Source organism: Fukomys damarensis, unplaced genomic scaffold (assembly GCF_012274545.1).
Source record: "Fukomys damarensis isolate Sample0158 unplaced genomic scaffold, DMR_v1.0_HiC HiC_scaffold_28, whole genome shotgun sequence".
In the NCBI taxonomy this organism is placed as follows: Eukaryota; Metazoa; Chordata; class Mammalia; order Rodentia; family Bathyergidae; genus Fukomys; species Fukomys damarensis.
This window is the reverse complement of record NW_022900940.1, coordinates 37331268-37356202: the sequence shown is the minus strand read 5'-3', so window position 1 is coordinate 37356202 and position 24935 is coordinate 37331268. Positions and strand designations below refer to the sequence as shown.

The 24935-nt window shown below is 36.0% G+C and overlaps 1 protein-coding gene across 1 annotated transcript in view; it reads right to left on the bottom strand.

Annotated features, from left to right (window-relative positions):
• Dnah12 (dynein axonemal heavy chain 12) overlaps positions 1-24935 on the bottom strand; it is a 245694-nt gene that overhangs the window by 106685 nt on the left and 114074 nt on the right. The window contains exons 45-53 of the mRNA XM_010612737.3: positions 20174-20335; positions 17806-18000; positions 13676-13809; positions 10594-10756; positions 9824-9904; positions 8781-8957; positions 5537-5668; positions 3486-3575; positions 2458-2598 (exon numbers count right to left, since the gene is read on the bottom strand). Of these exons, the coding sequence (XP_010611039.1) occupies positions 2458-2598; positions 3486-3575; positions 5537-5668; positions 8781-8957; positions 9824-9904; positions 10594-10756; positions 13676-13809; positions 17806-18000; positions 20174-20335 (1275 nt within the window). The remainder of the gene's footprint in view (positions 1-2457; positions 2599-3485; positions 3576-5536; positions 5669-8780; positions 8958-9823; positions 9905-10593; positions 10757-13675; positions 13810-17805; positions 18001-20173; positions 20336-24935) is intronic.

The window sequence follows — 24935 nt, the reverse complement described above, 5'->3', positions numbered from 1 at the left end:
TGTGGTTTTTTTCTTTAAAAACTGTGTATCTACCCTGCTTTGGGGCTCAACTCCTCTGCCCCTGCGAGGGTTATGAGCTGAGCCCCAGTGCGCTGGAATAAAGACCTCTTGTGTTTTGCATCAAGAATCGTCTCTCCAGGGTGTTTATGGTGCATCGTGGCGTCCCGGACTTACAGTGGTGGGATTCCTCCCTGGGAGGATCTTACAGTTGTATAGGTGAGAAGGTAAAATGGATTTTTAAAAATTGAGCTGCTGCACTGTGGGATGCTGAAGCAGGAGGATGGCAAGTTCTAGCACAGCTTGGGCAATTTAGTGATTTAGCAGACTGTCTCAAAATAAAAAAATAAAAAGGGGCTGGAGATATTGCACAGTGTGGAGTAATACCCAGTACTGCATTAAAAAGAAAGAAGAGGAAGGAGGGAAGAAAGAAAGGAAGTTGAGCTGCTTCTCCAAACTTCCTCAGGCTGAGAGAATAAGCCACCACAACTTCCTCTCCTTGACTCAGATAAAAGGACAGAAAGGAATATGCAGATGCTGCCCCTAGGAAGGTGGAATTCAGTTTCATTTCCACCAGTAAGGGCAGCTATTGAGAATGGGGGAAGGGCTGTAGTGGAAGTAGGGGAAGTGATGAAATAGCCTGGGAACTTCCTGTTGTGTCATTGTATTTTTTCCCTCTTTAACTGTAAAAGCCTTTGCACACCTGAACATAGTGAGATGTGCTGTTAGGTAATTAGAGGCCCCCCTATCTCCTACAGTGTTAGCTTTAAATAAATCCTTGTTCCTTTTTCAGCAAAGACTGGTCTCCAGTGTTCTTGAGGAGCAACAAGTGGTTGAAATCCAAGCACCAGGTAACAGTGGGACACACAGAAATTAACTAAACTGAGAGCTAAAAGACTTGCCATGAGATTACTGTTTGGGAGAAACAAGATGTTCAGTGGAAGGACATCTGAGATAAGGTTAATTTCACTCCTTTGACAGACTTATTACAAGTCCGCTCTTCTGACATTAACAGTCTTTACCTCTCTGTGAGCACAGGATGTACAGAGAAATATAGCCTAATCATTCTATCCACTGAGCTTATTCTAAATATGTACTATCATGTATTTTCATCTGCTGTTTAATTTATATTCCTCCTTCCTTGGGTAAAATTATGCAAGTTGCAGAAAGTGTTTCTATGGACTTTGGCCAGGAGAATTTACAAAATGTTTTTAACCATTTTCTTCTCTCTCAGACATTTGGCTCTAGTGCATACTCCATAAAAGGTTTCTTGTTAATGCATGCCATTGCTTCCAGGAATCTTTCCATGCTCTGCCTCTTAACTCTATAGGACCTTCCTACTCCTGATGGATCTTCTTACTTTTAATCTTTTGAATCATTTTTTTAAAAACTTAATTGAGATATAATTCACATATTATACAATCCATCATCTAAAGTGTAGAATTCAGTGGTTTTAAGTATGTTCAGAGTTGTGCAACCACCACTGCTATCAATTTTAGAACATTTCATTACCCAAAAAAGAAACTTTATAACCACTATTAGTTACAATGGCACCTCGGTTCACAAATTTATTCTTCCATGATTCTGTGGAAGATGGTGGCAGTCATGTTTGTCACCTGATGTGGAGTTTGCAAACTGAAGCAAATTTTACCTAAAGCTTCTGGTCATAAAAAGGAGCCTTTGTGAACCCAGGTATTACTGTACAGTATTTCTACTCCTCCTCCATCCACAATCCCCAGTCTCTTGGCCTCAGGCAATCACTTATCTACTTTATGTCTACATATTTGCCTACTCTGGACAATTAAAATTTTTCTCTAAGTTCAATACTTTGACCAACCTCTTCCCCTCCCCTTCTCATCTTAAACAACCCAAGTAACCTTAAATATCCATAGGAAATTAAATCAGTATATCAAAAAGATAACAGCACTCTGAAGACAGAATCAACCGAAGTATCTATCGACAAATGATTTTTAAAATGTGGTACTATACCCAACTGAATATTACTCAGCCATAAAAAGAATGAAATCTTGTCACTTTCAGCAACACAGATGAACCTGGAGGATGTTACAGTGAGATAAGCCAGATACAGAATGACAAATAACACCCAATCCCACTCATATACAGAATCTAAAAAGGTGAATCCAGGTTTTAATCTGCTCGTTTGCCTTTGTGTTTTGGATTTTTAAATTTCTGTTTTCTGGCATCAAACTTTAGTTCCCTTTTGTCTGAGGGCACAGGTTAGTCTGGATAACTGCACTGATTGTACCTGCCATACAAGCCCCAACCAAGTTAAATTTTCTTCATCTGTGAGGTACACAATCAACATCTGATAATTTGGCTGCAACAGGACAAATTTTCCCTAGAATCACTTTGAGAAACTTCCTAACTCATAAATTTATATATACAGTAGGTTTTAACATCTGGGAATATTTTAGCAGAAAATGTTGTGCCTCAAAATACCTTTGCAACTCTGTCATACACTTCCATAGCCATGATCCACTTACACAGACCCTCGGCTGCAGAAGAGGCTTTAGCAACCTTAGGGGGATCAAATTCAGGGTTTGTCAAGTATTCACCACGAATCTTCTGCATAACTGCCACCTATACAACAAAGATTTAGATTTTAAAATTTCAACATATATCACAAACTTTTGAATAAAAAGTTATGTTGTCTTTATAAACTGAAAATGTTTTGAGATAATTAAAAACATAATTATAGAAGAAATACAAGTAATTTTTAAAGAAAATATACAAATTTATTACAAATATTGAGGCAGATGTTTCTTTTGAAGATACTGAAAAACTTGTGTTTTGAGAGAACAAATGAAAACAAAGGAAATGAGCAATTAAATATCAATAAATAACAATACAGCCAGGTGTGGTGGCACATGCATGTATTCCCAGCACTTGGGAGGCTGAGGTAGGAGGATCGCCATGAGCTTCAGGCCAGCCTGGGCTACACAGTAAGTTCAAGGCTAGGCTGAACACCCTGTTTCAAAAAGTGAAAAAAGAAAAAGATGATACTTTTTTATGTAAATATGCATATAACATTTCTCAGTAAACTATTATAAGAAGACATTTAGAGATCTCTTTCAAGTCAGTACTATGCTAAAACAGTAATTTATTGAATAAATTTTTAATCATTGGAAAGAGTGGTTTATGCCTATGGAAATTCAAATATCATCATTCACCCTTCAATGCCTAGTGTTTCATTTTTGAAATGCTCATAACAATGAAACACAATATTTTTTTCTCTTCAAAATCTTGTTCTTTGAAATTTTCTAGGTAACATATATGAATTTCATGCAAAAATTCAAAACAATCTCAATATTTGGCATGAATGGGATAACAACTAACATCCCTTATTAATTTCCTTAATCCTAAAAAAGGCCATATCCCTGTGTTTTTGACAACATTACATAATTATAAAGATCTTAATACATGTTGGCAAAATCACATTTAGAGAAAAAATATCTAATGTAACTTACTGGAATGTTGTCCTTGTCATATTCTTTCAAATCTCTTAAGAAATTCATATCTCCCAGAAGTTTTTTGCTAGGTCCCCAGTAATCTAATACCTACAAATAAAATTTATGGAACTGTATTAAGTGTGCAATTTAAAATGCTCAATGTAAAATTCTTAACTTTTAACTTACTATCCAGAAAAAATATTTATATACTTTCAAATATCAACTTATATCTTCTTAAAAACTAAGACTCCTCTTCTTAGAACATGTTAAATATATGAAATATTTTAAATATGGACATGAATTTACAGACTGAATTTTTATTAAACATGGAAAAGAAAATTTCATCATTCCTTTTGAAGACTTAAGAAAAGCAGCTAGCATGGACACCATTACAACTTCATAGAAGAAAATAATTTTTATTACTTCAACTTTTATTTTCCTTTGTTCTTTGATTCTTTCAAATAAGAAAAGTAGCAAGCATTTTGTTACGATCTCACCTTTATAGACAAACTCATGTAAGTGAGAATAACTTGATGAGAACACACTTTTTTGTTGGTTTTATTTGTTTGTTTGTTTCATACAAAGTCTAGAACTCAGGACCTTGCGCTTGTGAGGCAGGTGGCAGAAGCACTGAGAATATACTTTTAAAAAATTATCTTAATGAAGGATAGGATAGCAAAGGAAAGAAGGGATGAAGAAAAGAAACAAACAAATCTCAGTTTTCCAATTCAGGAATTCAAACCCAGTTATAATAAAACTCTGAAAAGAAGATATGTCTAAATTTGGGATGGATGTTATGCTGCCTTTTTAAGGGATCTAGACTTGAATAATAATTGTAGTAACAGCTTACATTTATTGTGAGTTACCTCTTTATAAGGCTTTATACAAAAGAGTTTTATTCATGGTGCCTCGTTCAGTAATTTAATTTGGTCCACTATTCTGGTGAAGGTGGCTGCATTCACATTAGTTACCCAATTAGTGCAATTCACTAATGGAAGCAAAATTTTGTGAATGCTTCTGTTGGAGAACCGAACTGCTTGGGAACAGAAGCATTCAGAAACCAAGGCATTATAGTATGTATTAATTACCCTAATCCTAACAGGTGGGTACTATGATTATCTTCCATTTGCAGAATAAGCACTTTGTCCATGGTCATGCTGCTTGAAGGGTTAGGACGTTCTGCTTTCAGAACACGTGCTTTTAACAGTTTCACTATACAGTAATACCCTGTTTCACAAATGTTTCTGTTTGCAAACAAAAGCATTCAACAAAATTTTGCTTCTGTTCACAAACTCTGCATCGGGTGACAAACACAACCACAGCCATCTTTCCCACACAGACACAAACAGAACCATCTTCCCCAAAATTCTAAAACAAATTAAGTTAATAAACCAAGGCACCACTGTACTGCTTACTTAGCAGAATTTTCTGAATGCTCAGAAACAACACATATATTATATATATCATATTCTTCAGAATCTTAGCTGTGAAAGTACAGGTATCTCAGTGTTTGTTCATTCCAGTCTCACATAACTGGAATCCTGCATAAACAGAAAAGAAGATAGAAAAAGTTGGGGGGCTGGGGATTTAGCTCAGTGGTTCTGTGGCCTCCCTCACAAGCACAAGGTCCTGAATTTAATCCCTGGTACCAAAAAAAAAAAAAAAAAAAAAAAGCAAAAACGAATGGGCCTAGGATTTAGCTCAGTGGTTCTGTGGCCTCCCTCACAAGCACAAGGTCCTGAATTTAATCCCTGGTACCAAAAAAAAAAAAAAAAAGCAAAAACGAATGGGCCTAGGATTTAGCTCAGTGGTTCCACTGCCTGCTTTGCAAGCACAAGGACCCGAGTTCAATCCCTGGTCAAAAAAAAAAGGAACAATTGGAACCACATTTTTCCCAGCACTAAACTCCCTAGAATACATGTTTTCCATGGATGATGCTGAACCCATTCATTCTGGAAAGCTGTTTCTTCTCTGGATTGGGTACTGTTGAAATTTAATCTGATAATAGTTGCTGCATAGGAGTTCTGTACATTCAATTAGTATGATTTAAATCTATGTCCAATTTTTACCTTGCTTCCAGAGCCTGCAGGATCTAAAATTTTTTCTGGTTTTATATCTTTCATGACACATATAGCAGCCATAACTAGCTTAACACCAGATGGAGGATTCTTCATTGATTTCACAATTGTAATATCAGCTGGCTAAATCAAAAGAAAGCAAGACATATTCATAATAGTTTATCTTTAAGTAATGAGAGTTTAAAAAGTAGTGTTGGGGAATGAAAGATCATCCCCTTTAATTTAGAATTGTGATTTCTTTTTCTTGCATGGTTATGAAAGAATTAGCAAAAGACTAATAGTTCACAAATGTTTGGGGGCTCACAGATCCTTATAAGACATCATGACAGCTATGAATGCTCCAGAAAATGTATATTTTTCACATATTCAAAGCATTAAGCCCATTCATAGAACTTAGGTTAAGAACCCTAATTTAAACAAAGACTAAATTCTATATTTGCTCATGTATAGTATTAGTTGTATTGACAAAAATGAAAGAAGTAGGTCCAGATTCCAAAATTAATTTGTAAAGAGGTCTATATTGTTATGGCAGAGTCTGTAGATTCACCTACTAACCACTTCAATATCCTTCTGACATTTCTTGCAATGGCGCAAATGCTGGAAAGCTAACAACTATGTATTTTAGTTTCCATGCAACTAAAGCTCTGAGTGAGAATTAGGTTCCACTGTCAGATCACTTGAATAACACTAGAATTCAGTCAATAAAAGGAGAGTGAAAAAGCTTCTGCACTGCAAAAGAAACCATCAACAGAACTAAAAGTTAATCTACAATGTGGGAAAAAAATTTTACCAGCGGCTCCTCAGACAAAGGGCTCTTATCTAGAATATATAAAGAACTTAAAACAATCAGCCCCCAAATATAAAGACCTAATTAAAAAATGGACATCTGAAATGAACAGACATTTCTCAGACAAAGAAGTAAAAACAGCAAGTAAATATATGAGAAAATGTTCCACATCACTGGTTATTCGAGAGATGCAGATGAAAACAACACTGAGATTCCACCTCACCCCACAAAGAATGGCAGCTATCAAGAAATCAATCAATAACAAATGTTGGCGGGGTTGTGGGGAGAAAGGAACCCTTCTCCATTGTTGGTGGGAGTGCAGACTGGTGCAACCACTATGGAAATCAATATGGAGATACCTCAAAGAGCTGGGACTAGAGGTTCCATTTGACCCAGCCATCCCTCTGCTGGCTATCTTTCCAAAAGAATTAAAAGAATCATATCACAGTGATATATGTGCATTTATGTTTATAATGGCCTAATGTGTAATAGCTAAAAGTTGGAAACAGCCCATTTGCCCATCAGCTGGAGAATGGATAAAGAAGAGTGGTTTTTCTATAAAATAGAATACCACTCAGCCATAAAGAATGAGAAATTAGAGTCATTCATAGGAAAATGGATACATATTGAGGATATACACCTAAGTGAAATAAATAAGTCACACATGTGTAAATACTGAATAGTTTCTCTAGTGTGAAAAACTATAATAGTACATAAGATAAAATGAGATAATTGACAATGTAAAATAGGAAGAAAAGGGCTATAGGTGTAGGGAAAGTGGGAAGGTTAGGGGAAAGGTAATAAGAGAAAAGAAAAAAACATGAGAAAATGGAAATAAAGTGTTTGTAAATGGGGAGGGGAGGAGGGAGTGAAGGGAGGGCAGGGACAAGGGGAAAAAAATGAGAACCAAGACCTGTCATGTAAAGGTACAAGATCCCAATGATGAATGTAACTGTACTGTATACCTAAAATGTACCAATAAACTCAATGAGAAAAAAAAAAATAAAGGGAGAGTGTAGTAGGGTGTGAGGCATCTGTTTTGCTGATAGGGATTCTAGTGGAGACAGTGTGGATCTGAGGGCTGCCTTCTCAAAGGGAAAGCTCTACTGACAAACTATTTGCACAATTTGGCTTTGTGAGTCATTTCTAGTGACTCAGTCTATGATCTATTCCTGTAAAAATTGTTATCTGCTTATATATAATAGAATCAACTCATTTTCTGTAACTGAAGCTCATATAATACATATGGCATACCAGGGAGGGTACAAGCAACAGGCTCAGAATGGAAGGGGAGCCTAAGTTTAATGAAAGAATTAGCAGCTGGTGGGATTTGAAGGCATCAAAAATCCTGTATCAGAGGAAGGAGTGCTGAAAGTTGGAACATGGGGTAGCTCATGACTTTTATTTTTTAATTTTTTGGTACTGGGGATCAAACTCAGAATCTTGCTCTTGTGAGGCAGGAATGGTGCCACTGTGCTAAATCCCCAGTCCTAGCTCATGGCTTTTAAATGTGCCAGAGAACATAAACGAAGAAAATAGTAAGTAAAGGTTTTAAATTCTGGATTCATCACAGAGTGAGAATACCTGAAAGTTTTAAAATGCTCTAAAATATTCTCTTGTCTTATAGCTGCTACAGGGCTGATATAATTGAAATTCTGATAGTTTTGTCCTATGAGATGCTAGATGACCCACATACTGAGTTCACAGTCTTGTCAGGTCTCTTACATGAAAATTAGGACATTGATTAGAAAAAAGAGGTAAAGAACAGTGTCTGAATATCCTGAGCGTCCATTTTACTCTAGGTCTCGCTAATCAACAGACTCTGTCTCTCCTGCTCTGTTTTGTAAGGTTGTTCTGATCTTGCCTCAACATTCTGTAAAAGTCATGTATAACACAGCACAGTACACACAGGTACCACTTTGCAAATGACTTTTAAATTTTTCTGTGCATACATGTCCACAAGGCTGCAGAGTAGCTCTACATACTTTGTCTTTTTTCTTTTCCTTTCTTTTTCTCTTCTTCACTTCCTCCCCCTCCTTTCCTTTCTTCTCTTCCTTATTCCTCTTCCCTTCCTTGACCCTTTGCTCCCTTCCCCCTCCCTCTCTCCCTTGCTCTCTCTCTTCCTCTCTCTGTCTTTCCTTGGTGACAGGGATTGAATCCAGGCCCTCATATAATCACACTATTTTTAACATGTCCTGGTCTACTTTGACCTCTCAGAGGTTGTTTATTCCATTCCCACTGGAATTTTGTGATTGGAAATTATAAGGAATATATGAAAAGTAAAAATATAACAATATATTGAAAAACTATGAAGAAGCAGGTTTCAAATGATTAGATAAAAACAACCTAACACCATCCACTGAAATAGTACCACATCTAATTAAGCAAAGGCCTATACACAGTTTCATTTTATCAGTGAAACCCAAGGTGGTTAATCCAGTCACTTGCCTTAAGTGTATCCAGTGCAGACAGAGCTACTTCCAAGGCTGGGATCGCCTCAGCGAGGTCACTTTCACACTCATTTTTCAGAGCTTGGGCCTCTTCAGCCTTTCCACTGGCTATCTCTTCATCTAATTTCACAAATTTTCTTTTTGCTTCTACTTGTGCAGATTCAATCTCAATAACCTGAAAAAAAAATAAAGAAAAAACAAAGACAATTCTTCAAGCATCCTATTGCTTTTTTAAAAACGGGGAAAAGGAATGCTTGAAAATGAGGGAATTCAAACACATAATTTTTCAGGATAGAAGGGTCTGGAATAAAATGAGGAGAGATGCAGGGCTAGGGATTTAGTTCAATGGTTCTACCACCTGCCTGCCTTACAAGTGCAGGTCCCAAGTTCCATCTCTGGTACCAAAAAAAAAAAAGAGATGCAAATACATGTGACCTGATTTGCAAATAGGCTTTACAATACCTCTTTTTAAAATGGATTCACCTTGAAACCATAATGTTAAGTAAATCTGACACACAGTGTAACTATCACACAATTTCTCTTATATAAGAAAATCAAAATATAGAAAGCAAAATAAAAGACAGATAATTGGAAGTAGGGAGATAGATCTCTTCAAATGGGAAGGGGATCAAGAGATGGAAGGGAGGGGTACAGAAAGGAGAAAAAGGGAATAACAAAAAATTGAAATGTGTTATGTACACTGTCAACTCCCCACATGGAAAATCATTATTTAATGTAAACTTGTACTTTTTTTTTTTTTTTTTTGGTACCAGGGATCAAACTTGGGTCCTTGTGCTTGCAAGGCAGGCAGTGGAAACACTGAGCTAAATCCCTGGCCCTGTAAACATGTACTTTTAATAAATTTTTAAAAAACAAAATAAGAAGATTCACCCCACATGACACCCAGTGAGATATCCAGTCAAATGAAAAGGGTAAAAATCCCTTGATGTTAGTGACAAAAACTAAGGTTTATTTTCAAGGATAATTTTACATATTTCAATTGTCTTTTGATATTCCTGAGAAACATTCAGGATTCTCTACCTGCATCATATGTGCATTTTCAATTTTAGCTTCCTCCAGCTTGGGCTGTAATTGAATAAGCTCCATTTTCATTTCACCAACCTAAACAGACAATATGTTATTAAGTTTCTGCTTGTATAATAGCTACTCCAAACAAAGAAAATAGAAATTCAGATGTGTCATAAAGTATTGGAACAGAAAATCTTAACAACTTTACAGTTCTTCACAGTATAAAAAAACGAGTATAGCCATTTTTTTTACAAAAGACTTTCTCTTCCTTGAGTATGTAACATAACAGTAGGAGAAGGCACTTGCCATGAAAGCAATGCAGCCAGGAAAAAAAGAAAACACCTTAGGTAATTCTATTATACTACGTGCATGGTATGCAATGTGAAAATGAACCAACAAAATCTGTATTATACCAAACTAACACAAGAAATACTAACACTTGACTCACTAAAAAATCTAAGTCTTATATATAACACCTGTTAGTCAACAGGCTTCTTATATTTCTCAAAGGCCCAAAAATTAAAAATAAAACATTGTATTTAAATTTTTATGTCCTAAAGAACTTAATGAATTTCTCTAAAACTCACTAAATCCATCTGTAAAATGAAGATCATAATGATTACCTCACGGACTTGTTATGAGGAATAACATAAGGAATATTTTTGAGGTACACAACACAGAACCTGACATATAGTATAGTCTCAATAAAATATAGCTCTTGTTTTACTACTTCTTGTTTTACTCAGTACATATTACTGTTTTGAGCAGCTCATCAAATTTACCTGGGACTCAGCAAAAGCTAATTTGTCTAGCCCATTTACATATCGTTGCTTTGCTTCCATGATAGTCTGTCGCTTCTTAGTCAAAAGTTGTCGAAAGGAACCAATAAGTTCAAGGTAAGAAGTAGCAGTAACATAGTTATGTCGTCCTAACTCACTCAAGAACCTGAAAGACAGGCAGGCAACATACCTCACTATAAGTAATGGATTTCACAGAGGTAAATTCAACACAGTGGTAACAACAAACAGTTAAGAATAAAGGATAAGAGGGCTGGGGATTTAGCTAAGTGGTTCCGCCGCCTGCTTTGCAAGCACAAAGTCCCAAGTTCAATCCCCAGTACTGGAAATAAATAAATAAATAAATAAACAAATAAATACATAAATAAATAAAGGATAAGGTTTATGTAGAAGCTGCCAAGTACTGGAACTTTGTGACTCCAGAATTCTCTACATAACTACATCCTATTTTCTTGTCTGCAAGTTGTCAATAGCAATGATGTATTTAAAAAGCACAAATCAATGAAGATGTCTATAAAACATGAACTACAAGGGCCGGGGATTTAGCTCAGCGGTTCGGAGGCCTGCCTTGCAAGCACAAGGACCTGAGTTTGGTCCCCAGAACCAAAAAAAAAAAAAAAAAAAAAAAAGTGAATTACAGCAGAAAAAGATACATACTTTTAAAAAATCTTTCATAAGCCAGAAGGGTTATAAGTCAAGAGACTTGTAAGAAAACCAAGAAACAGTGTAAATCAGGCCAGTAAAGTTGGAAAGAGAATTGTAGATAGGATAGCGCCAGTCATCATTCCTTGAACAATTACATATTAGCTAAATGATATAATGGAAATAGTCATATTTCATGACAGGTCTGTGGACTGGAGAGCATTGATTGGTGCCTTTGTCCTAGCCAACCATGCTGGCTGGCTACTTGACTTTGAGCAGAGAATATATCACAAGCACTTGAGTTTATACATCTTTGAATGAGGACCTGAGAGACGAATAGAATTAGAACAGACACTTTAGAGGCATCTACACTGCATGGATCAGATCCCTCTGAGAACTGCTACCCAGTGCCTCATCAGCAGTGTTTGATCTATAAAACCTGCTGCTTGGGGGAAGTGGGTGCCAGGGACTGAACCCAGGGCCTTCATATTAACCTATGTCTCTAGCCCTTTTACCCCCCATTAAGTTTATTGATACATTTAAAGCAAACAATACAGTTACATTTTAGGTATACAGTATAGTTACATTTATCATTGGAATCTTGTACCTTTACATGGTATGTCTTGGTTCTTATATCTCTCCATACCCCTGCCCTCCCTTCACCCACTTCACCCTTCATATTTACAAAGACTTCATTTCCAGTTTTTCTTTTTTTTCACATTTTTTCTTTTCCCTTATTTCCTTTCCCCTCCCCTTCCCACTTCCCCTTTAGCCATTTTCTTCCTATTTCACACTATCAATGATACCTTTTGAAACTTATTTATACTTTTAGTTTTTCACACCAGAGAAACTATTCTGTATTTACTCAAGTGTGTACTATTTATTTCATTTAGAGTGTGGCCATGGGCTGGGGATTTAGTTCAGTGGTTCCAGTGCCTGCCTCACAAGTGCAAGGGCCGGAGTTTGATCCCCAGTACAGAGAAAAAAAAAAAAAAAAAAAAAAAAAGAGTGTATCCTCAATGTGCATCCATTTAGCTATAAATGTCTCTAGTTTCTCATTTTTATGGCTGAGTAGGACTCCATTTTATAGAAAAACCATGCCTTCTTTATCCAGTCTTGTTTGATGGGCATTTGAGTTGTTTCCAAGTTTTAACTATTATAAACTGTGCTGCTATAAACAAGGGTGTGCATATATCACTGTGGTATGATTCTTCTAATTCTTTTGGAAAGATACCCAGCAGAGGGATAGCTGGGAAATAATGGGACCTCTAATCCTAGTTCTCTGAGGTATTTCCATATTGATTTCCACAGTGGTTGCACTAGTCTGCACTCCCAGCAACAATGGCGAAGGGTTTCCAGCATTTGTTATTAGTTGATTTCTTGATAGCAGCCATTCTTTCTGGGGTGAGGTGGAATCTCAGTGTTGTTTTCTTCTGCATCTCTTGAATGACCAGTGAAGTTGAACATTTTTTCATATATTTATTTGATACTTTTACTTGTCTGAGAAATGTCTGTTCATTTCAGATGCCCATTTTTGAATTGGGTCTTAGTATTTGGGGGGTTTGTTTTTTTCTCGAGTTCTTTATATATTCTAGATAGTTGACCTTTGTCTGAGTCTAGCCCTTTTTTAAAACTTTGAGACAAGGTTTCATTAAGTTGGACTGGGCTTGAACTTGAAATCTTCCTGCCTCAGCTTCCAGAATGCTTGGATTACAGGCATATGCCAATATTTCCAGCTAAAACCTGCTAGTTGTGTGTGTGTGTGTGTGTGTGTGTGTGTGTGTGTGTGTGTGTCTGTGTCAGGGATCAAACTCAGGACCTTGTGCTTGCAAGACAGGCAGCAGCACCACTGAACTAAATCCCCAGCCCTGAAACCTGATACTTTTAACCATAGTTGATCATACCAGGGTTTGGCATTGGACACAAACCAGGCTAATCATTTTAGGAATAAATTTGGAATAGGGAGCTAGAAATAGTCAGCTTGTCTTTGCCTGCATCTGAAACTGAAGAAGTAAATCTGAAAGCTAGGAGGCATCAGCTTGCTCCAAATGCACGGGGAAGTATAAAACTCAGTCTTCAAAGAGAAAAAAAGCAAGCAAATACCCAGGAGGAGTAATGAGAAACAGAAAAAATTTCTAGGTTCCCGATCGCATTATAACTCCTGCTTTTGGTCACTTCTGAGAGTGAGCTGTTTTCTTTCCTTTAAGCTTTGTTAACACCCCTGCATCTTTATATTAAATTTCCTCTTTTGCTAAGTCTAGACTGAGCAGATTTCTATTACTTGTAGACTGAAGATCTTAACTAATTAAATGATCAGAAAGATTCAAAAGACATAATATCATATCAAAAATTGTGACTCTTGCAGGAAGAGATAATTTAAAATATAAGGCATTAATAATATAATTTAAAACTTATTGCCACTAACCTGTCTGAAAGATCCATAATGGAAGTGTGGAAGTGTTTACAGACTGGAACTACCTCTCGTCGTTCAACCTCAGTAAGCTCCAGTGTTTCCAGGAATTTCAAAGCTACAAGTTCAAGAGCATCTTCAGGCCATGGCTAAAAATACAAAAGAGAACAACTTATGAAACTTATGGTAAGTAGTCCCAATCCAACTATATAAGCGACTTCTTTTGGGAGAAGAATTTGGGGTTGAAAAAATTAAAACCTCAATGGAGAAAACAGAATTCAGTTGACTGGAGTCACAATTCATTAGATCTATGAAAAAACCTAATAAGTTGTGTGTGTGGCTTCTAACCTCAAGTTCTTTTTTTAAAAATTAATTAATTTTATTGGTACATTTTAAGTATACAATAGTTACATTCATCATTGGGATCTTGTACCCTATTAGTAAAAATATTTTAAACACATACTGCCAGTATATACATTTTAATAAATGGTAGTTATGTGACATTATTGTACTAATATATTTTTAACCTAAAAGAGGCTTCTAAAGATTTATTAAGATCAATGAAATTTTTGTAAGATACCAGATAAAATGTTATATGATTTATACATTGTCAAAAACATTACAGAGAGGTGCTGGGGATTTAGCTCAATGGCACTGAGCCTGCTTTGCAAGTATCAAGGTCCTGAGCTTGATCCCCAGTACCGGAAACAACAACAACATTACAGAGGCTTATCTTTGTGTTCTAAGTGCTTCATTTTCCATCATTCTGTTAATCATGAAGGTTTAACTACTATCTGTAGCAGTTAGATTATTTATGGCTGTAGTAACAGATAATCTGTATTACCTGTCTTCCAAAAAGAAGATGTATAATCTTACATGAAAAGTCTAGGGTACCTCCATGGTTCCTTGATTTTACAAGCTCAATCACATCATTAAGGATCCAGATTCTTTCCAAATTTTTTCTTCATCACTCTTAGTGCACTTTATTTCATCCTTGAGCTTGTCCCAAGGATGTGCTTGTCCCATTTTTGTGGTGACAAAATGAATGCTTTATCTATGGTATTCAAATCCTCAAGCAACAAAGTTGAGACACACACAGGCCCTTAACCTACTGTAGAATTCTTTTCATGGTGAAAGAAAATTTTTCCCATCGTTGTCCAGCAGGCTTTACCTCAGAACCTATTGGCAAGAAGTGGTTCATGCATAAGCTCATGCATAAAACATAACTAGCAAAAGGAATAAAAACACCAATAATGACTAGTCCAGCCAGGAATCAACTCTTATGATTTACCTAAAAAAGACAGAATTCTGTTATCAAGGACAGAACTGGTAGAAAATGTTGGACAGGTAACCAATAGTAGCTGTCATGCTATCCTAAATTAATATTGAAAGACATGATATAAACTAGGGATAAGATTTACTGTTTTAGTCCATGTAAATTCATATTCCAAACAGCCTTCTTAAGTTTTTTTTTTACCAACTTGTCAAATCTTGTAAAGTTGTCCTTGTTTTTGTCTCACGATGGGTTGACACAGAAGTCAAATTGGCCCATGCTAGTTGTTTCATTCTTTACTATCTGCTTATATTCTACATTGTGTCTTCAATTTTAATTTCATTTTAGGAATCCCTCAGAACACCTTGAACACCAACTATGACTTGTGACCATCTGCTATGCAAACTAAGGGCATTAATATTCATTAATATGAAACATAAAAACATGCCAATACTTGATTCCCTTACCCTCTAAATTTTTTTGGTACCCCAGAAAATGTATACGTTTCTCAAGCTATGACCAGCATGACATACAAACTTGGGTTAATCGGGTTAATGGAAGATTCATCTACCTCTTGTTATCTATAGAATGTACCCATGTAAACATCCAGATCTCAGCTGTACTGACCTACAACCAATTTGATTACAACCAGCCCTCAGGAACCAATTGAGTTCATAAGCCAAGGGTCTACTGAACTATAGTTTAAAGACTAGAGATTTAACCAAAAAGTCAATGACTTGCTCACTGACATAGTGGTTTTCATTTGCATTTCTCAAATGACCAGTGATGTTGAAAATTTTCCATGTATTTATTTGCTGTTTCTACTTCTTTGGCTGAGAAATGTCTGTTCATTTCAGATGCCCATTCTTGGACTGGGTCTTTAAATTTGGGAGGTCTGATTTTTTGAAGTTCTTTATACATTCTAGATGGTAAACCTTTGTTGGAGAACAGCTGGTAGAATTTTTTTCCACACTGTGGGTTGTCTCTTCACTCTGTTAATTTCTCTTATGGTGCAGAAGCTTTCTAATAAGATAAGATACCAGTTGTTAACCATTTGTGCTGGTTCACGCATGACTGAGGTTTTGTTCATAAAGTCTTTTCCTACACCAATGTCTTCAAGAGTTCTACCTAATCTATCTTCTAGGAGGTTTAGTGTTTCTATTTCAATATTTAGATCTTTGATCCATTTCAATTTCAGTTTAGTGCAGTGACATAGTGGTTAGCACTTCCTACGTAAAGGTGCAAATTTCCAATGATGAATGTCATATTATATACCTTAAATGTACCAATAAAATTTTTAAAAAACCACTGAATTTTGTAGGCCCAAGTCCCAAACAATGCTATCGGTTTCTCTGATACAGACTCTGTCTTCATAATGCTTCTCTGTAGTGTTTGTTCCTCTTTGCTATCCACTTAATCTCCCTTATCTATCTTCAAGATTTTTCTTCTAGGGCCAGGGATTTAGCTCAGTGGCACCATGCCTGCCTTTCAAGTTCAAGGTCCCGAGTTTGATCCCTGGTACTGGGAAGAAAAAAAAAAAATCTAGTATAGTTTAGCTAAAAATATGTTAATGCATCTATAACATCCTTGTTATAAAACCAAATTCCTTGGAATGTCTCACAAATCCCTTTATAACCTACACTCACCCAAAGCTCCAACTCTCCCACTGGCTTTAGTCAGCGATACCCAACTATTTGCAGTTGCCTAAATGGGCCATCTCCACCTTTTTATTTTTGTATATACTATCCTCTTGTTATACTAATTTATGTGTCAACTTGACTGGAGGCGGGGGTGTGACCAGATATTGTTTAAACATTCTGGGTGTTTCTGTGAGTGTGTTTTTATATGAGTTTAATATTTAAATTGATGGATTAAGCAAAGCAAATTATCTTTCCAAAGTCAGTTGTCCTCATCCAATCAATTGAAAGACTGAATAGAACAAAAATGTTGATCTTTTCCCAAGAAGGGAGAATTCCTTCTCTCTGTTGACTTCAAACTTGAAGTGAAACATCAGCTTTTCATGGGTTTTGAACCTGATGGCCTTCAGATTGGAACTAAATTATTGACTCTCCTGGGCTTCATACTGTTGACTGCACATCTTGAGTGCTTCATTTGCAATCATTCTGCTAATCATGCAGGTTTAATACTTGTCATCTGCTCTATAATCACATATGCCAATTCCTCATAATAAATAAATATGGTATATTTGCCAGATGCCGTGGTGCATCCCTGTATCCAAGCACTCTGGGAGCCTCAAGCAGGAGAATTGCAAGTCTGAATCCATCCTGGGCAATTTGTAATAACAAGACTTGGTCTCAAAATGAAAAACAAAAAAGGCTGGGGATGTAGCTTAATGTGAAGCCTTAGGTTCAACCCCCAGTACTGCAAAAAGATGAATAATAAATGTATTTATATATAAATCTTAAAAGGGGAAATTCATTCTTAAACATAAAATTGATAATAGGCAAAAGTCAAATAAATTAGTACCACAAATTGATTTTAATATATAAAATTAACATGGACATGATTAATTAAATATTTTATAAATCATATTTCTGATTCCTATGTTGGTTCTTAATATACCCCTCTGGATAACTAATTCATTTCAGAAATTCACTGCCTTCATATATATACCTTTTCCACACCAACATTATGGCTCTTTCATGTAATTTTGACTGCTGGTTGTCTTCTGTGTCTTCCACTCTAGAGTACAAGGTCCTTGTGTAGAACATGCAGTGTTACCAGTTCCTGGTGCCAAGTACTATGTCTGCCATTATAGTAACTGGTCAAGAATCACTTGCTGAATGTATATTATTGAGTTTAAATAAGACACTAGAAGATATCCAAGAATTAGCCCCCCAAATTTACAAACCTGAAACCAATCAATGGTACAGCAATTGATGAGAGATGGGAACTGTCTCAAGTGATTTCGAAAGGCATCTCCGATGGGGCTAAAGGCCACTACAATATGAAGATTATCTTTGCAGCGATTCACAAAGAAAGCAAACAGGGCTAAGGGACTGAGTTCATCATGTTTATTACCAGCCTGAGCTACTGGGCGAACAGCCTAGAGAATATAAAAAAAAAAAAGACCTTGTAAATGAAAATAGGTTTGCTGATGATGAAATTAATGAATATTAAAACATGAAGTTTTATTACTTTCCATAAATATCTTTAAAATTTTGTTTTTATATCAATACAATGGCTTTGATATAATCTGTACTTACAAAATGTCTTCTAACTCTATAATTCTATAATTTGAAAACAAATATCTACCTGGAATTTGCCTTATAAAGATAATCATAAAAGTTCACCAAGATATATGTATAGAGCTATAACTCAACATTGTGTTGAGGGGAAAAAAACCTAAAATGTCCCTCTATAAGAAGCTGTTTAAAAATATAATTTTACAAAATAATAAGGTAAATCCATGTGTGTGCTATGGGAAGATGAGCAAAACAAAAAAATTATATAACAGTATGTAGTGTATGTTCTTTGCTAAATTTTAAAGAACACATAGATATAAACTGGGTGTGGTGGCATGTAGCTAGAGTCCCAGCTACTAAGAAGGCAAGTGGGAGGATGACTCGAGTAAAGGCACTTGAAGCTAGCCTGAGCAGCTTAGAGAGACCCTGTCTCACAAAAATACATAGATATATATAAAATAAGCAATTATAAAATGGAAATAGTGAAGCAGCAAAATTATAGAAACAAGATAGACAACAGACAAAGTGAGCAGAAAAGTCAGACAAAGCTTAGGAAACCTCAGTCCCAAACAGTGACTACTCTTTGGATAGGACTCAGGTGGGGGGGGGGGGGGGGTGATTACTGGAGATCGAATTTGTGAACTTGCACTTGCGAGGCTGATGGCAGCAACACTGAGCTAAATCCCCAGCCCTGGATAGGACTATGAAGGGTGATTTTTTCCTATAAATTAGAAAAATCACCATTCATCAGCTGTTTCACCACATTCCTGACATCTCCTAATAAAAGAAAAGAATTTTTTTCTCCTTTCTCAATCCAGGCCATGAATTGGTAATGTATCATTTACTGTGGGCTTTCTAAGTACAAATACTACATAAGTGGTTTATTTTGTTCATTTCTCATATTTCACAACCACCCTATATAGGAGGAACTATTATGCATGCTCCCACTCCACAGAAGACAAAAGCAGAGTGTCTACCAGTATGAGTCCATTTCACTCCAGATACTACTACTGGAGGCTGAGAATGAAACTTCCAAGGTGAATGATACTGTGGAAGAAGTAGTTATAGTAAGGAAAAACAGGGGAAGCTACTAGCAGAGTTTTTGTGGGAAGGTCTTAGAAATGAGTATCAAAAGATGTGACATCTGATAGTAGCAGGTGCTTCATAACTATTTTTTGTTGATTAGATCACAAAACCTGACTTTCAGATATATCAGAACTGTAAGGCAAGTAGTTTTATTAAGACTTTTGACAAATTTGCCAAACAGGGATAAATTATAGGCTAATCAAGTAGCATTAAAATCACGTTTTCTTATATCAGTTTGAAACTCTCTTTAGTACGTTATAAAACATACTAAATATTACCAAGCAGGTATTAAACGAAAAAAAAATTATACAATAAAAATTCTGCCTCATAACTATGGCAGAAGCAATTTGTTTCTGAGATCCAAATAAAATAAAGGATTTCTTAGTGTGAACACTTAATAGCCCTCGGTAAATGGTATATTACTAGTTCATGGCCTGGACTGGGGAAGGAGAAAAAAATTAACCAAAAATTATGATGTTTTAAACTACTATTACACAAGCCAGCTGAGCATGGTGGTGCATACCTCTAATCCCAATACTCTGAGAGGATGAGGCAGGAGGAAGCAAATTCGAGCCCAGGCTGGGCAGTTTAGTGGCTTAGCCAGACCTTATTTTAAATTATAAAATTATAAAAGGGCTCATAATAAAGCTCATTTCCAAGACCCAGAGTTTAATCCCCAGAACCATACATGTATAAAAAATAAAACCTATTTTTAACTGTGATATAGTTCAGTGGTAGGTCACTTGCCTTGCATGCTCAGGGCCCTGGATTTAATCCCCAGTATTGCAAAAATAGATTAAATAAATACAACTCCCCAAAACTGACATCAAATGAAATAAACACAAAAAATTGTACAAGCTATATTTATCCTGAATAGTAGGGAAAATATTTCAAGGTAAGAAAACTCCTATGCTAAGAACAGGACTCCCCCTTTTTAAGAGCATTTACCTCCATCACTTCTTGTTTTTCATCTGCTGCAAAAATGTTAGGCACTTCTCCAGTATTGAGCACACTGTCAATATCTTCTAGAAAAGCTTCCTCTTTAATCTGAGTGTCTGTGATTAGAAAGACTGTCTTCTGGCCTCGCATGCCCACATTTTTCAAGAGACCCTTAAAATAAAAATGCTCTTATAAGCAGAATGTGGTGGACTTCTGTCAGTTTTGCTTTCTTTCCCTTTCTCTTTCTTTGATACTTTTACTTCAGGGCACTTTGATTCTGGTGGGGCTATCACTTAAGGCTTCCATTTCTCCTGTCCTGTAGGTGAAAGACTCAAACTGGTTTTTCCAAGTCTCAAAACAAAATCACTGATTTAGAAGAAGGCATATGATTTAAACAGGGCCCAATCATAGTGTTACCTCGGGGACTGAGTTGGAGCTGAAACAGAACTATGGTTGTTCTGAGAGGGAGAGTACAATTGACTGATAATCTAAACTATGTGGGGTCAATTGTGTTACCTTGTGGAATGAGCCTGCTGGAGAAGGAAGATGAACAGAGATTACTGCCAGGAGACATTAATTACTGAGGACATAATTTAAATCCTAAATTCAGCTATTTCAAAAGCCTTATCTACCCCTGTATATCTGAATCTTATGTCAATAACTTCTTCTTGTACTTAAACTTGTTTGATCTGTTTTATTTTGTGTCAAATGCAAATAATATACCCAACTAATATAAAGATATGGATTTAGTAGTATGCTGGAGCTGATTTGTATAGACTAGTTACAACTGACTGCTAAAATTTCAGGAACTTCAGAGCAGATTGCTAAAGAGAGTCAAGATTAAAAATTAAATTACATATACTTACAACTAAATTAAAAACAAGGGTAAACAAATACTTAAATCTCCTCAACCCTAATTATTTTGCTATACTTACTGTTATCTATACTGAGAGTTTTTAAAATTTATTCCACAAAATACCATGCATCAGTGTTTTATGCACATTTCTTGTCTATTTGCTTTTAAGTGATATCATTTTGGTAGCTTTAAATCAGCCATGGTGGTAGGCTTTACACCATGGAAACTGGCAAACAACACAGACTAGAGGTCTTACTCATCCCCAGTCTTAGAAAGCTGGTTGTTAGACATTTGTCAGCATATAAGCATAGTTCATAGTGAAAGTAACATGAGATTTTAAAAAATAAATGTCAATTTCTACTGTAAAATAATATCTTTAAGAGCATTATTAATTATAATTAATATTTTCATCCCATAAAATAAATGTTTTTTTTAATTGAGTTTATTGGTACATTCTAGGTAAACAGTACAGTTACATTCATTATTGGGATCTTGTACTTCTACATGACAGGTCTTGGTTCTCATTTTTTCCCCTTGTCCCTGCCCTCCCTTCACCCCCTCCTCCCCTCCCCATTTACAAACTAAATGGTGGTTTTAATTTAACAAAACTATTGTGCCTTTTACCATTAAAGCAATCTCTCAACATGTAGGCTGTTTTGTTTCTAGAAATAATTTTCAATTATTGAAATTAAGGAAGCCTGTGTCTATAATAATTAACCTGATAAAGACAAAAATAAATAAATTCAATGCTGGCAAAAAATATAAATGTACCTGATACCTACAAAAAATCCCAAGGAAGATATTTTTTAAAGAAATATTATATCTAATCATGTCAGCTTAATAGTTACCAATATTATACCAAAATAAAGACATGTACTATATAGATATATATAACTTATTCTCATGAGCATCATTATATTTAAAAGTCATATTCAAACCCGTAATGTGTGAAACTATCTCCATACAGAAAAAGAGAATTAACACTTTCAAAGTACTAACTATATACCAGGAATATTACAAAGAACTTGACATGTATTACATAATTTAATGATAATAATTCATGAAATGGGTGATATTATCCAAATTTTACAAAAAGCATAGGAAGTGACAGCAGCAGGATGAGAAACTAGGAAGTTCTAGGCCCTCTTAAGAGTCTACATGTTCCTCTTCGAACCCCCCAAGCCACATGAGACAGCACCTAAACAAACAAGAACACTGGCCTCTAGTTCAACTCTATTCCTTCTTTCCTGGGGCACAGGAGGCAAGATTTGGGTGGTGTTCTTCCGATCTCACATCACTGAAGACAGGTGAGTGCCCTGGTGGTTAGATCAGCAGACTCTGCAGTCCCACAGGAAGGCAGAAGGGGAGCAAGGGATCAAATGCAAAGGATTTATGACGGAAACAGAGAACAAAAGCTCCTGAGAAACAGGAAGGTAAGATAGTTAAAAGCTCTTCTATAGACTAGCATAAAAGCATACACAAAACCCCAAAGAAGATAAGTCCTAATAAAAGGTTTGAGAGGTCTGAGACCTCTGGCCAAGCTGATTGGTGAAGGTCTCTGTCTGGACAAAAGCCAGTTGCAAAGAGTAGGAGAAGTAGCTATTTTCTCAAATGCCTAACTCTCAACAAAATATGCAAAGAAACAGGGAAACATAGTCCAACCAAAGAAACAAAATAAAATTCCAGAAACAAACCATAAAGGAATGAAGATCTATGAAACAGATGACAAAGATTCTAAAAATACTTGCTTTAAGGGTGCTCAATGAGCCAAAAGTAGCCAAAAATTGACAATTAAACTAAATTAGAAAAACAACATGAGAATATTAACAGATAAACTATAAAATATAATAAAATAATATTCTCTAGCTGAAAAAGTAAAATAACATCTTTCTCAGATGAAAAAGTAGAAATGGCAAGTAAATTATATAGAAATATGTTCAACATCATTGGTTTCTGGTGAAATGCAAATTAAAACAATGCTGAGATTTCAACTTACTCCAGAAAGGATGGCTACTGTCAAGAAATTAACAAAAGACAAATGCTGGCAGAGCTGTGGGGGAAAAGGAACCCTTTTCCACTGTTGGGAATGTAGACTGGTGCAACCACTGTGGAAATCAGTGTGGAGACTCCTAAAAAAAACTAAAACTAGAGGTTTTATTTGATCCAGCTATTCCCCTTCTTGGTATCATCCCAAACGAATTAAAAGCATCACACCACAGCAATATATGTACACCCATGTTTATTAGTGGCACAGTTTGTAATAGCTAAATCTTGGAAACAGCCCAAATGCCCATCAACTAATGAATGGATAAATAAGATTTTTTTTTTTATATATACAATGGAGTACCACCCTGGCATAAAGAAGGATAAACTGGAGACATTTCTAGGTAAATGGAAGCACCCTGAGGGAAGTAAGTCAGACACACGTTTATATACCACATTATTTCTCTGGTATTAGAAACAGAAAGGATAAATAAGGACCAAAAAGCGTAACAGATACTGGAAAATAGGAAGAAAATGTTCACATGAGAAAGGGAACAAGGAAGGGAGGAGGGGATAAGGAAGGAAGGAACAAGAAAAAAAGAACAGAAGGGGAAGAGGGGTTGAAGGGATTGGGGAAAAAAGAATCAAGTACATTATGCTACACCTGATCTTAGTCAAAAGGCCTAGAAATGATACAACATACATTATGTACAGGTACAAATTCCCTATGATGAATGCTATCATGACCTATATCTAATATGTACAGATAAAATTAATTTTAAAATTTACAGAATTGTACATCAGAAAAAAATATAGTTTTACTGTATGATAATTAAAGGCCAGAATGCAATAATATACTTCATACAAAAGACTGTTTTTAGATCTAAGAACACCTGTACAGAGAATGAAGTATCAAGGATTGAAAAAGATATTCTGAGAAAATGGTAAATAAAAGAGATCAGGAGTGGGTATACTAATATCAGACACAATACATCTAATTAAAAAGTATACTACAACTGGGCTGGGGATTTATCACAGTAGCACAGTGCCTGCCTGGCAAGTGCAGGGTCCTGCATTCCAATTCCCAGGCATCTAAAAAAACAAAGTATAGTTCAACCATATATTAAGACAAACAAAGTTAAAAACAAGACAAGGAAGGGCATTATGTAATGATAAAAGGGTCAATTCGTGGGGCTGGGGATGTAGCTCAGTTGTAGATGCATTGCCTAGTATGTATGAGTCCCTGGGTTCAATCCCAGCACTGAGAAAAAAATTCATTGTCAGGTGTGATAGTATATGCCTGCAATCTCAGCTCTCTGGGAGGCAAAGCAAGAGGAGCACAAGTTTGAGCCCAGCTGGCCAACTTAGTTACTTAGTGAGACCTTGTCTCTCTCTCTCTCTCTCTCTCTCTCTCTCTCTCTGTCTCTCTCTGTCTCTCTCTGTCTTTCTCTCCTTTTCCCTCCCTCCCTTCTTCCTTCCTTCCTTTCTTCCTCCTTCACATAAACCAATGTGAGTAGGGATCGATTCTTGCCCTGTGAACTGACCCTGTCTGAAAAGCAAATCATGCTCACACTGCTGGTGAGAGAGCAAAGCACTGGGTTTGAGGCTCAATGCCCAATAGTTCCACAAAAAAGGGTAGATCAATTAATCAGAAATATATAACAATTATACATTTTTATAGACTAAAACCTCCTAAATACATGAAGCAAATTTTGACAACATAATAAGAGCAAGACTTCAATATCATACTTTCAATAAGGGATAGAACATCAGACAGAACTACCAATAAGAAAATACAGGATTGAAACAACACTACAGACCAATTGAACCTAACAGATATATGCACAAAATCCTACTCAACAAAAGCAGAATACATATTTTCTTTCTTTCTTTCCTTCCTTCCCTTCCCTTCCCTTCCCCTCCCCTCCCCTC